Source organism: Acomys minous (genome assembly GCF_964271855.1).
Source record: "Acomys minous genome assembly, chromosome: 5".
In the NCBI taxonomy this organism is placed as follows: domain Eukaryota; kingdom Metazoa; phylum Chordata; class Mammalia; order Rodentia; family Muridae; genus Acomys; species Acomys minous.
The window spans coordinates 30,230,515-30,245,313 of NC_140494.1; the positions used below are offsets into that span (position 1 = coordinate 30,230,515).

Here is a 14,799-nt window from a genome sequence, read left to right on the forward strand (position 1 = left end):
AGCTGCTTTTCCTGGAAGCTTCTGACTTACTCAGCAACGTAGGTGTGGCCCCAAATACCCACGAGGTTAAATTGTCAACAGCTCTTAGTTTGACTAATCCAAAGCCCTCCACGGTAGTAAAAGGCTTCCTTCCTGATCCCTGAGGAGTGGAGTGGAGACCTGAGAAGCCTTGGGGCTTTCTTCTTTCTGTCAGTGGGAATGCAGCCACCACTGGGGGTTGGTTTGTGCTCATGTAAGCAAAGCCCCCCTCGACCCCCAAGCCTCCACAGCTAAGTATGGGTGAGAAGGGCCCTGGAAACAGATTCAGTTACTGTCACAACACGGTAACAGGTTCAGAGGGTTCTTACAGCAACAGAACAAATAAAATAATAGATGACTTTAAATGATTCCAGTGCTCGAGGAATGCAGGCAGCCTGCTGGGTTCTGGATGGATAGCTCCTGCATCAGCACTGCCAGCTTAGCTGAATGTGGGCAGGTACCAGCCTGTCACCTCAGTGTGACTGTCTCAATGCCAGGGGATATAGACAGGACCTATTTGCCCTTACCTATAGCTGTCACCTATACACTCAAGCACCTATACAGATCACAGCAGCTGTAAAAATGCTACTAAGTAAATAAATCCAACTGGGCAATTTCATAGTATGTAAAGCACATATATTAAATTCAGTAAGAGCTTTCAGCTAAAACTAAGCATCTAACCATTTCCGTCTACTTTAAAAATACAAAATTAAAATACAAATCTTTATTAAATCATAGCAATATGAAAAGTTAAGGCATTGGTAGGTATCATGGCCAAACATAAAAACCCATTGCTTTAGCACCACAGCTCACAAACTTAGGCAGGACTATGAGTGGTTATAAAATTACCACTTTAACATAATACCATATATTGAATCCTAATTACAACCTAAAAATTTTTTGGACTTATCTTTATTATTCCATATCTCATTTTTGCATAAATCAATTTAATTTTCAGAAATGAAAATTAGAAGGCAGACATATCCAAAATGGCTATGTGGAGAAACTGTTTCTTGGATGACATGACAAACATCTAAAAAGAGCACAAGGCTCTTTTTAGTGAAGGAAACACAGATGGGGCCATCATTTCAGACAAATGTTAAAGTGTTAGAAGACAGCAGCAGGGATGGTCAAGAAAGCTTGGTCCTAATTACGACTTTTATCTAAAATAATTTAATAGTACTAGAACATTATTCCAAGGAAGAAGGAAAACAGTTAACTTCACAATATCAGTGAGATGAGTGCAATGGCTGCCACTTGATTTGGGGTGTTCTGGAGAAAGTAGAAGGCTATGGGCTGATCTGGCTCACTTCTGTGATCTCTCATATGGACACACACAGGCCACAGAATCACACAGGAGGGATGATGGTCAGGGCTTCATTTAACAATAGGGTTCATGATACAGTTCTATTTGTTCCAAAGATCAAATCAGGGGCAGGAAGATCAAATCAGTAGGCCAGAGTGACTGCTGGTCACATGGAGCCCTGGGTCTGACTCCAGCACTTTGTAGACTGGGTTTCAGTGATTAACACAGAGAGTAAGGGAGACAACCCACACTAACACTTTAGGCTGTAAATATAACACTGAAGGGTCGGCCAACAGCAGCTTACCATGCTTACGTATAACACCATATAGCACCATAACCAGGGCCAGCAGCTCACCAACACACTAATGCAACTGCACGCCCATGCCCTACTCTGTTTCTGTATTGTTTATGCTTTCATCACCAATATTTGAGCTAAATGTCTTCCATAGAAATTTCTCGTTTGCTTTCCAAAGGGAAGCTTGCAGCTCATCTTTGCTCCTGGAGGCTGCGGTACGGGGTGCTTTTGTACACAGCGTCTCAATCACTGCCAAGTCAGTAAGTTTACTGAGACTGTCATCATTCTGCTCATTCAAGATGTCCCAGAAATCTTTTGGTCTCTGCTTTGCTTTTGCCACAGGTCCTGAAAGAACATTCTTTGGCAGCTGTGTGGGACCTTCCCTGTGGCTTTTAAAGAGGTCATTAAGAATAGAAGTGTCACCAAGTAAGCCTTCCACAGCAGTGCCTCCTGACACTGGGTTTTCCACCCTGCTTCTTGAACTGCATGCCCCTGTGCGGTCCTGCCAGTGTTCTGGGGAGTTTCCTAGCTCTGCCTCCAGGGCTTCAGACCTGCTGTTTGCACAGAAGAGTGTCACGGTGTTCTTGGAAGTGTGGCTCTCACTGTCAACCTCCTGAGTAAAACTGACAGAGGACTTCTTAATTTTTACATCACTGGAAAATGTCTCTTCTTTAAGGGAACCATGATTGTGAAATCTGCTTGATTTTCCTTCACATATTTTTGGGTTGTAAACTTGAGACATTTTGTTGGTGGGATCATTGTCACAGGATAAAGTTTTATCATTTGAGGGACATTCTTTTAAAAGAGATTCTTTTTGTTTAGGCTTGTTCCTGACCCTCTCTTCTTCCTTATGGACAGATCTGATCAACTCTGATGCAGAATCTTCAAAGAAGTCCTTTACCTCTGGGTGTTGAAGACAGTAGAAATCCCTGAGCATTCTCTGTCGCTCTTCAGATGTGGCACCAGCTACTTGTTTAGCAAACTCCTTTACAGACAGCTTGTAGTAAGAGGCCATTTCTTCAAACTGCTTTCTAAAGATTGGACAGATAAAGCCAGTGGTTACTCTCTCTTTATTACGTTTACATTGTATTTTAAAGAGCTCACCAGGAAGCTGTTGAGATGGCTCAACAAGTGCCAGTGACACCTGTGTTCAATCCCTGTAAACCTGGGATGTTTAAGGGAGAAAAGACGGCCAACTCCAGAAAGCTGTCTTCTGTCCTCTGCACATGCTCTGTGGCACGTGTGCTGCACTCACATACTGCAATGGAGTAAAGAACTTGTAACGTGCCCATCAGCAGTGACAGGAAATGTAAAGACAGGCAAAGCAATGTGCCCCGTCTGTTTGGTAGAGCCAGCTTAACACCATCCTAGGAGAATGTGCCTCTTCCCTAAAAGATCTAGAAATAGCCTTTTAGTTCATTAAATCATCAGCTTTTTAGGTAACTCTGACTTGTACTATTGAGTATTTCCTGGGAAATTACAGGAGCCAACTTATGACTGACATGAGAATCGTCATTTATATAATCTGTATTAAATTCAAGTCCTATAGAATAATATTGTTAAAGAATGGCGCTCCCTCTTCCTTTTTTTTTTTTTTAAGTGTTTTGAGATATGGTTTCTCCGTGTTATCTTGGCTGTCTTGGACTTGCTTTATAGACCAGGCTGGCCTCGAATTCACAGTGATTTGATTGCCTCTGCCTCCCCAGTGCTGGGATTAAAGGTGTGCACCACCATACCTGGCAAGAATGGCTCTGATAAATAGAAAAAAAATTTTTTTTAAATTAAAGAACAATTTCCCCTTATTTCACAGTAGAGACTTTCACATGACTTTTTGTTGAGCTTAAAAAGAAAGCTCTTTAAGTGTAGTTCTTTCCCAATGATTAAACTGTAGTGCAGACAACTAGTCTTGGAAGCCAGATGCTGTCCTCTGAGCATGGTAGTGCATACCTGCAAACCTAGTCCTCAAGAGGCAAGAGGATGGAAAGTTTAAGGTAGGGCTATGGAGGGTGACCGTGTTTCAAAACCAAAGAAAACAGATAAGCAAAGAAAGTAAGATGTCATTGAAAGAAGTGAGTTGTCATCTTAAAACAAGACACGAACAAACACTTCTATATATCCACACACACAATGGAACTCTGGTAAAGTGGAGGTAGAAAAGTTATTTAGGTTCCTTGAGCTACAGATTGATCCTTTCCACAGAGAAGGATGTGGAGTCTCTTTAAACCACACTGATGTGCCAGGATCATCAAAAGGACCTGCAGAACTAACATGTGGCCATGGGTAAGGCATGAGTCCCACAGGGTTAATGCTTCATAAGGGCAGAATAGGGAACTAGCACAATGGTATTTTTAAAAGGTCCCAGTTTTGAGCCCGGCTTAGGAGAACATACTTGTGATCCCAATACTCTGGATATGAAGGCAGGAGGATTGAGCTCTTGCTCATCCTCAGCTATATGGGATGTTTGAGGTCAGTCTGGGCATCACCAGACTCTGTCTTATCCCTCTCCTCACTTAAAAAAAACAAAACAAAACAAAACAAGATATAGTGATATTTCTTTGCTGAAGCTGTGTTTGGGTTTTAAGCTCAATGCTAGTACATTTGTCTTTAGATAAAACCAGGGCTAGTTCTGCAGTACACATTAAAGGCCCCACAGGTTTACAACTACATTTCCCTTGACACAACAGAGTCCTGTTATGTCCTAGGGCCATGGTACAAACTACACAATAGCAAAAAAGAACCAGTCCCCCACCTCACCAAGTTCATTCTAGTAAGGGAAGCAGAGCAGAGCTCTCCAGGTGGAGTTCCATGATGGAGGAGTAGCCTCAGCCCCAGGGGTCCACAGTGGGCACTTATGCACTTGCTGGTAGGCAAGGAGGGCAGGAAGAGGTTCTGTGCTGTGATCTTTAACTGGCAGGTATGGATGGGCTAAGGACAGCTCGAGGCCAGTTCTCAGGGGACCTAGAACACAGCAGAACATGTGGAAATGCACAATAGTGAGCAATCATGGGTCTGCACTGGCAGGCTTTAAGGATGAATTTTTTCCTACATACAACATCTTAGGGAAAACAATGCTTTTAACTGTATGTTTGTAGGAGCACTAACATCCTGCTTTTTATGCTTTTCTGTTCTTTGTTTCTGCCTTCCAGGCCAGGTAATAGTCTTTTGTGGCTGTAGCCTAAGAGAGTGCCCACTAAGATAAGCTCTTTTGTGGCTGAGGCGGGTGCCATGGCTCCTGGAGCTCACTAATGTCTTGTCACATGTTCACACCCCAGTAACAGTCACATCTACCAACAGCAGTGTATTCCATTTTACATGGAAACACTTGCCATTTTCTGACTGAGAAACTGCCCATGTTCTTAAGTAGTGTTATTATTAGTGTTTGTACTTATCTATAAAGATTTACTGACCAATAGGATTTTAGGTGATGCCTTAGTAATGTCTCAGCAGATGCCAAAGTAACTTTATCTCTGATGTGCTAAAACAATGGATGACCTCACTTGTTGCCCCATCTGGGAGGAAAGATGCTTCAACACTATTTAACCAAGGAGCCTTTGAGTGAACTACACCCATGGCTGCGCCTTACAGGATGATTATTTCTTGCCTTCCAACTCATTTTCTTAATTCTGGGACTTCAATAGAATTTTCTCTAACAATTCAAGAAAATGCAAGGTATTATTAGAAATATAACCTATCCACTTTCGTGGGGAAAAAAAACAGTAGAGTAGCTTTAGGAAAAGGGAAAATAAAAACCAAGTTAGGAGTCCATTAGCACATCTATCAGAAGCTATGATGACTAAAATTCCAAAGCACTTTTTCTCTTGGGAAGGAGCTGGACCACATCTGACACCATCATGTCACTGCTTTTGCTTTCTCAGGGCTAGAGATGGTGAAAGCCCCAGGAAGTTCATCACTTGGATGCTACAAGGTACAGCCTTGGCTCTGACTGACTATGATGGTGGCATGAAGAGGTGGGTGGCCAGGCAGATCTGGAATTCTAATATTAGTCTTTGCCTTTTTACCCAGCATGAGAAATTTCCTCTCTGGGCTGGGTAGAGAAAACAAGGAAAGGAAGCAAGAAGAAATCACTGCTATACTTCTTTCTTTTGAACATATATTGCTACAGGGATCAAGACCAAGTTTCTTTTAAGACCTGGGAAATACACTCAGTCTTCGAGGAGAATAACTGCCCACAATGGAAAAGCATACCCTATAGAAATTACTGTGGCAAGCCTGCCAGGCAGGATGGGGTGCTGCCCTATGCCGCGTCTATGGGTTACTTTGGTGCTGCTCCTTTCTTAGGGAGATCAGGAAACAACTCTGAGTGAGGACATGTCTCATCACCACTGTCGACAGAAGCCACGAGGACCAGGCTGGCTACGCCACCTTACCATCTCTTGGTGTCATTCCTGGTAACATTAATAGCAGTGTGTGGCGATCCCCCACTGAACTCCTGGCCTACTCATTTCTTCACCTGACCCTGGAAACCCCTCATCCCCATGTTTGTCCCATGTACCCACATCTCTGCAATTTCAGAACTCAGGAGTTAAGGCTGGAGACTTATAATGCCAGCCTGGGCTATATACAGCAAATTCCAGGCCAGTTCTGAGCCACTTACTGAAAGCCTGTCTCAAAAGCATTTGTTTTTACTTTTTAAATATAAAAATCCAGATTGTTCTGAAATCTGGGTGTGAGGTATAGTTACACATATTCATACTTTGTTATGAAGCTTTATCTCTGAGGACTGGCCTCAGGTCCAGTGCTGCCGCAGACAACATACCTGCGGATTTCTTTCGGTGTTTCTCCAATGATGAAGGTAGTATGATGAATACGGAGGACACCTTTCCTTTTCTGGCTCACAGGGTGAGACACATACAGAGGAGAGGAAATGCATCCATCACTTGGTGGCCCATCTTTCTCTATAGGTGTCACGGTGTCTCCATTCACCTTATTTTTGTATGTCTGAAAAGAAGGAAGTAAAAACCAAGCCTGAAAACAGTGTTGGAGTGATATGACAAAGAATGTCATATTTATTTCCAGATACTCTTTATCGTAAAGCAGATCACATTATCCAATTGAAGCAACCGATGGGAAGATGTTAGTCTAGGCCTTTAAGAGGGCAGGATATAAAACATGTTGATTGTCTACTGTCAAGGCTGGGGATGTACCAACACAAAGGCTGATAGCTACCATCCTAAGGATAATAACTGATGATTAAATGAATGAGGCTCAGAACTGGTCTGTCTATACCAGGTGTGGTTGCCCACACTGGTAATCTCAGCACTTTGGAGGTAGAGGTACGTGAATCAGGTATTTAAGGTTATTCTGAAGAATGTAGGGGCTACCAGGCTAACCCGAGCTACACAAGACCCAACCACAACAAATAAAACATGACTAAAGAGAGAGCTCAGTAGGAAGCCATGCTTGCCCAGGCCTGGTAACTAGAACCTACGAGGAGGCAGGAAAGAATCTACACCTGAGGGCTTTCCACTGACCTACCCATGCATGTTATAGCACATACATGTACCCCATATTTAAAAATATAACCAAAAAGTTCTCCTAAATTTTAAAAGTTGTGTTTTTCTAAAAATTATGAAGCAGTTTATGTTTAATTTTACACAAGTATATAAACTACAAAAATGAGCTGTTATGTAACAAAAAGGAAAATCAGTTTCTTTAAAAAAAAAAAAGATTTATTTATTATTTATATAGTATTCTGCATGCATATGCGCCTGCCCGCCACAAGAAGGCACTGCATCTTATTACAGATGGTCATGAGCCATCATGTGGTTGCTGGGAATTAAACGCAGAATCTTTGGAAGAGCAGACAGATGGTGCTCTTAACCTCTGAGCCATCTTTCCAGCTCAAAAACCATTTTCCTAAATCCTACTTGTCAACTACTGTTTTTTAAATTAATTTATTTATTGTATATGAGTGCTTTATCTGCAGAAGAGGGCATCAGATCACATTGTAGATGGTTGTGAGGCACCATATGTTTGCTGGTAATTGAACTCAGGACCCCTGGAAGAGCAGGCAGTGTTCTTAACCAGTATTAAGCTAAAGAATATTCAGTTTTTAAAAAGTATTGTCTATAGTTTTTAAGTTAAAATAAAACCAAACTTGCTTTACAATAATTTTATGGGCTGTTTGTGAATTGCGGGTCAGGAGAAAATGCTATATGCTTCTAATCTCAGTGAGAAGTGTGGCCAGGTGGAAGATTCTATTCTATTCCAAAAAGAAAAATAATAAAAATTTACAACAAGAAAACATATTTAGGTTTAAAAGTAAAAAAGTCAAACTTTCTTGGTCCAAAAACCAAAGAAATGACATAGCAATGTGTGCGAGCCCAGCAGGCTACAGGTCAGCATTCTAGAACAGAGCCTGTGGACCTGTATGGAGCTGGGGGATGGAAATGACTTAATTCCCTGAAATAAAACAAACAAACACAGCTTCATTGGTAAAATGCTTACTGATAAGAATGGAGACCTGTATTTGGGGCTAGCTAGATAGCTTGGTGAGAAGAGGTGCTTGACCTAAATTTGATACCCAGAAACTACATGTGGATAAGAGAACCAATTTCTAAAAATAATCCTCGTATTACTGTGGCACTAGTACATATGTACATATGTACACTAACTAAACAAGAAGTATCAATACTTATACTACTAATAAAAGATCCCAATTTGATCCTCCGAACTGATCAAAGCTTGATAAAGTGGTACATCCTTGTGATCCTGCTGCTGGGAAGGAGGCACGAAGATCCTAGGGCTTACTGTCCCAATAACAACAAGACACATGGTGTACATACACATACCCCATATGAGAAATAATATATGAAACAGCAGCAGCAGCAGCAACGCTGGAGATGCAGCGCAGTAGTAAAATGCTTGCCCCAAAGATGCAAAGCCTTAAGTTCCATACTCAGCAATCCTCTTCCCACAAGGATAGGTGATTTAAAAATTAAAACCAGACAAGCCTAAACTGGTATACAGAACAGAAGCAGGGACAACCATCTTACTCAAGACAGAAGGAACCACTATAGGCAAAACAGAATGGCCAGCTGGTGACAATGGAAAATTTGATTTTGTACATCCTGAGTGGTAAGAAAAGCTATACTGAAAAATCACATTTAAAAAAATCTGGTCAAGGGGTGGGGGGGAAAGAAAAAAAAAATCTGGTCAAGAACCATTGAAAGCCAGAGTCCAATGAGGTACAAAGACCAAAACAGAATAGGAAGACTTCTATAACCCAAAGAAGGCTTGTGATTCAGGGAGAAATAATTTAGAAAGTCCTTACACTCAGAACTGGACCCTGCTGAGCTACAGGTGCAGTGCAGGCAACATGAGAACCGCACTGCAGGGTGACGGGGACAGACTACCCAAGGGCGTGTTCAGTGACCTTAGCTGCACCAACACACGGGGACAGACTACCCAAGGGCATGTTCAGTGACCTTAGCTGCACCAACACACGGGGACAGACTACCCAAGGGCATGTTCAGTGACCTTAGCTGCACCAACACACGGGGACAGACTACCCCAGGGCATGTTCAATGACCTTACCTGTACCAGCACAACCAACGAAAACAAAAACCCAGCGCGGCATTGGTTGTATAAGCACACTTATGAAAGGGCCAACTACAAACCTTAAGAAATAATTTTAAAAGAAAATAGAAACAATATGTGGGTTAGGCAGCAGACAAACAGATCTGCAATGATAGTTATAAACTAGGAGAAGAAAGTAACACTGAATATAACATAGGTACTGAAGGGAGAAGAGATAGAAAACATACTCTGAAATACAAGGAAAGAATAAAGAAAATGGGAGATAATGAAACCATAGGGCAAAAAGATTACATAGGGAAAATACTGATCTTTAAAATAAACCCAAAAGATATTATGTATTTATCTCCACCATAAACAAGATGAGGGCTGCACATTACCAAAAGCTTCTGAGATGATTAGTGATTACTTTAATAGATAGGAAGGCTAACACTGTAAAAAGAATAAGCAGAAAGAACAACTTTGCCAGCCAAGAACTCTCCCAAGCGGTGGAGAGATGGTGCCGGGCAATGGCTCTTTTCAATTATTTATGCGACTGCTCTTTCTAACATCACAAGGCTCACATTTTATACACATCTAAAGAATCGGTTTTATAAAACCTTCAGGCGTCAGCCATTGCAGTCACAGATGCTGGACGTATGGGTTATTAGGTTTTTCTGACATTTTATTCCACTATTTAAAACAAGATTCTTAAAAGGAAAAAAATCATTTTTCTCCTCACATGAACTCTATATCCTATCTTTTATTATTATTTTTTAAAAAGACACGATTTTAGATATTAATAGATAATTTTACCATTCTATTGAAATTAAGTTGTAAGATATAAATGTGCATTTAGCTCAACTGTATTACGTAAGATTTCGGGAACCCATGTGCCGTCACATTTATACTGAACTGTAAGTAAGGAATGGAGGCAGTGGATTAGGTTCTGATTGCTGTCTAACATGTTATTGTGGTATCACTGGCTTGAAACAACATAAACTTTTGACCTTAGGTGTGTCTGACATGGGTCTCACTGGGCTAAAATCAAAGTGCTGGTAGAGTTACGTTACTTTTCTGAGGCTCTAGGGGGCAATTTATTTCCATATTTTCCTAACTCCCAAATGCAGACACATTGCTTGTCTTCCTCTAACACTTCTCAGGGTCACACCACCCTGTGAGGACAGACGGGGGAGGTCTTGCTTGTGAGAATGAACGTGACTATGCTGAGGCAGCCAGATGCTCACAGCAAAGGAGTCTCAGTGGTAGCCATTCAACCTCAAGTGCACCTATCATCTTAATTCTCTGTGTTGCTGGGCAAGGCAACATTAACAAGCTCCAGAAAATAGCCATGGCAGGAGCCTTAGGGACCAGGGGACTTTTTCTTACTCAGGGTTCTTTGCCAGAATCCACTGACCCTAATAAGGTTCTGGCACCAGAGAAAGGTACTTGTGAACTTTCTGAAGCTGCATTTGCGTGGTGTGTGTGTGAGCATCCACATACCTCTCAGACACAAGAGCCTAGGACTTTTTTTTTTAATCATTGTTTTAAAGTGTATCTGGGCAGAAAGAATTACAAACTGCTGGTTTACATGGCAGCTCCATTTATGTAGTGTTTAAAAATCATATTGTTTGAAACATGTCCATAAAGCATCTTGGTGCTCCTGTTACACAGGCAGTTTCACTGTTTCATCCTAACTAGTATAGGCAACTCTTCAAAGCAGCCGAGATGGACAGTTGATAATGTACAGCCAGGACAGAGCAACTCCAGGTCATGTGAGCTGCAACTATGGAGTCCTGACAATAAGAAAGGACTACGTCCCCAGGAAAGTAGGTTAGGAATTAAAAAGTAACTTTCACATCAGGACAGAGGGAGAAAGCTGCTTGTGTAGCTCAAGAAAGCAAGCTAAAAACACTTTCTTCCTCTGGGAGAAAGGAATCGGCAAACAGCCGGACCACTGTGTTAGAGCTAGGTGGGAAACTTGGCAATTATAAGGTGAGGGAAGAAAGCAAACCCTGTTATCCCTCTTTCTACTGTCAGTGAACTGGCTGATACACTGTTCAGGGTTGGGCCCAGGCTGGCCTTGAACTCACTATGTAAGCCCCACACTGGTCATAAGCTCACAACTCTCTAGCCTCTATCTCCTGTGCGCTAGAACTACAGATATGGCATCGTTAATATTTTCTCTAAAAATTTGTTACAGTTTATATATGAAATGCTCCTTCAGGCACATGTGTCTGAACATTTGGTCCCCAGCTGGTGGCACTGTCTGAAGAGGCTGTGGAACCTTTGGAATGCAGGCCTTGCTGACAGACATAGACCATTAGGGTTAGCCTTAGGGGTTACTGCCTGGCTCTGTTTTATGACACACCCCCCCTCGCCTTCCTGACTTGTCAAGACATTTGGAGCCTTTGCCACGTGCTCCTGCTGCCATGAACTCTAACATACCTTCCCTAGCATGACAAACTGAGGCTCTGAGCCAAAATAAGTCTTTTATTAAGTTGCTTCAATCGTGTATTTTGTTAAAAATATCAAGATTAGGTGACTAGAGAGATGGCTTAGTAGTTAAGAGCACCTGTTGCTCTTGTGGAGGACCTGGGTTTGGTTCTCAGTACCCACAGAGTGGCCCACAACCATCCATTGCTTCAGTTCTAGGAGATCTAATACCATCTTCTGAGCTCTGTATACTCTAGGCATGCAGGTAAAACATTCATATACATAAATAAGTTAATATAATAATAATAATAATAATAATAATAATAATAATAATAATAATAATAATAATAATAATAAAGATTAGTCTTGAAGCTAGGCATGGTAGTGGACATCTGTAGCCCCAGCACTCGGGAGTAGAGGCAAGAGGATTGTGAATTTGAGGCTGGCCTGACCTATAATAACAAAACCTTGTCTCAAAAGAAAAAGAAAATTAAATCATCCCAAATGAAAAACTAATAAAAATATTTTCATTATTGAAGTACTGTTTGAAGTACTGACATACTAATGGTTCAGAAGCTACCATTACACATAAATTCCAAGTTCTAAGTATGGTTGAGGTAAAAATAAGAAAAGATTTATGAAAGTAAGAACCTTGTGTATGGTTCATTAAGAGTATATCTGCCAAACTCTTACTTTAGAAAACATCAGATTTAAGCCAGCCATGGTACTGTACACCTTTAATCTCAGCACTCAACACTGGAGGCAGAGGCAGCCAGGTCACTGTAAGTTCAAGGCCAGACTGGTCTACAAAGCAAGTCAAAGACAGCCAAGGCTACACACAGAAACCCAGTCTCGGGGGAGGGAGGGAGGGAGGGAGGGAGGGAGGGAGGGAGGGAAGGAGAGAGAGAGAGAGAGAAAGAGAGAAAGAGAAAGAGAAAGAAAGGAAGGAAGGAAAGAAAACATCAGACTTCCAACAGTCTGTCACTGAGTAATTGCTACATTGAGGACCAGCCCCTTAAGTTATGCATAAAAAATCTAACTTTTAGAATCTTTGTTAAAAAGAAAAACAGTGTACAAGTGTAAGAAATGCAGCAATCATCCCTTAATAATATAAACACAAAGTTAAATAAACCTATCTGATGATAAGATGTACTAAATAAAAACCAGGAGGTTACTCATAAAGGCAAACTTATCAGAGGACTCTAAAGGAATACTTACGATTAACAAGCACTAAACAACATCTCTTCCTTCTTTGGACATGTGGAGCTTACATGGAACAGTCAGTTGAAAATAAAGGAACACTTTGTCCTTTTATGCTTTTCGATTAACACAAAATGTAAACAGTATGCTAAGCTAATGATGTGGAATCTAGTCTTACATCATTGAAGCTTTATGTAGAGTGTATTGTCTTTACAAAAAATATTTGTTATTAAAATTAAATTTGAGCATATAAAAGTTAATCTATATAAAACGCTTCTACAAAGTACAATTGTTCTGACATAGGTTGGCCAAAACAGTTTTGCTATCTACCAATGATTAAACACTAAATTTGGGAATTGCTTACTTCAAAAACTCCATAAATAATTGCTTTGCATTAGCTTTGATAAAACTATTAAATCACTGTTGATTTTTTTGATTTACCTATAAAATGTGCTCCAAAATATAAAACTGGCATTTAAAGCTGGACAATGCATATATTCGTTATGATTATAAAAGACACATGTGAAGATAATAAGAAAGAGGGCACTTGTGTAGGAAGAACGCTAGGGATGTGCTCACTGTGTACCCGCCTTTCTCTCTCACGTTACATGAGAGCATACCCAGCTGATTCTTACGCACTATGCATATTCTGTAAATCTGAAACTCAAGGTAATACAAATCAACTCTTTTATACTTAGGGAGACAAAAGAGGATTAAAAAAAAAAAAGGTATACAAATAAGATCTCCAAAGCAAAACTTGAGAAAATAACTGACTCCACACTGGATCATATCATCCACAATTCTGAACAACTGACTTCTTACCACAGGTTTAAGAATACACTAGTTAGAGCATAAAAGTTGCTCACTATCCTGTAACAACATTATACAATCAAACAGCCTTAGCTAATGCTGTGTCTTATCTTTTTAATGTTATTTTTAAATTTATTTACTTTATTTAATTTAACTTATTGTACTCACATGCCAAAGTATATGTGAAGATGTCAAAGGATAACTTTAAACATTAGTTCTTTTCTTCTATCACAGGGTCCTGGGGCTGCTGGCTCTTACCTGCTCAGCCATCTGACTAGCCCACATTCATTCCTTTAGTGAAGTACATGAAAGTCAAGGCAATAAACCTAAGCCAAAGTGCCTTACTATCATTCAGCCAATGGTTTTTTATTCCAGACTCAACTCAAAAAAAGAAAAGCTACAGATTTTTCAATATGAAAAGGTCAAGAAAAGGAAACTGTAGATAACAATTCTTAATGTCAGTATTCTTTAAAAAAGAGGGTTCCTTCTAGCTCACAGTTGTGTGACTACATTTGCATATTTCTGTTTATTTGGCGACATATGGAATATATATGCTAGGAAACAGCACTGTATAGTTCATAGACTGTTTCTTTAAAAAGCCAAAACCTCATTTTATTAACATTAATTGAAGTGAAGAGTAAATTTAGAGGTAAACTGCAAAGAACCACAGAGGGTACTTACATAGGACTAATAGGGAATGAGAATATAATGGAGAAATGCTCTCATAACCACATCCTGTAACAAATGGGTTAAGAGATTAATATCCAGGAGAGTAAGAAACTTTTTTTAAACACAGGGTTCTTCAGTGTAGTTACAGGGAGCCTTAGAACTAATGATGTAGTCCAAGTTGGCCTTAAACTTGGGTACTTCTGCTTGAGCCTTTAGAATACTGTGGTTATACAAGCTTGCCATCATGCCCACCATGAGATCAACTTTTAAAGACAATCATAAAGGGCCTTGTTGTGGTTTCAACGAAAATGGCGCCCATAGGCCCATAGGGAGTGGCACTATTAGGAGGTGTGGCCTTACTGAAGAAGTATCACTGGATAGGCTTTGGGGTCGCAGAAGCCCAAGCCTGCCCAGTGTCCCTCTTTCTTCCTGCTGCCTGCTGATTTAGATGTAGAACTCTCAGCTACCTCTCAAGCACCATGTCTGCCTGTGCAATGCCATGTTACCCACTATGACATAATGGATTAAA

The 14,799-nt window shown here is 40.6% G+C and overlaps 1 protein-coding gene across 7 annotated transcripts in view; it reads right to left on the bottom strand.

Moving 5' to 3' along the window:
• The window catches only part of ERCC6L2 (ERCC excision repair 6 like 2), a 160,955-nt gene that overhangs the window by 53,239 nt on the left and 92,917 nt on the right, over nt 1-14,799 (bottom strand). For 3 of the 7 annotated variants that reach the window (XM_084783736.1, XM_084783737.1, XM_084783735.1), the window contains exons 18-19: nt 6,397-6,578; nt 2,521-2,650 (exon numbers count right to left, since the gene is read on the bottom strand). In XM_084783736.1, the coding sequence (XP_084639862.1) occupies nt 2,521-2,650; nt 6,397-6,578 (312 nt within the window). Of the gene's footprint in view, nt 1-632; nt 2,651-4,107; nt 4,578-6,396; nt 6,579-14,799 lie in introns of those variants that run through there. The other 4 variants (XM_084783734.1, XM_084783733.1, XM_084783738.1 and 1 more) reach the window with 2 other exon arrangements.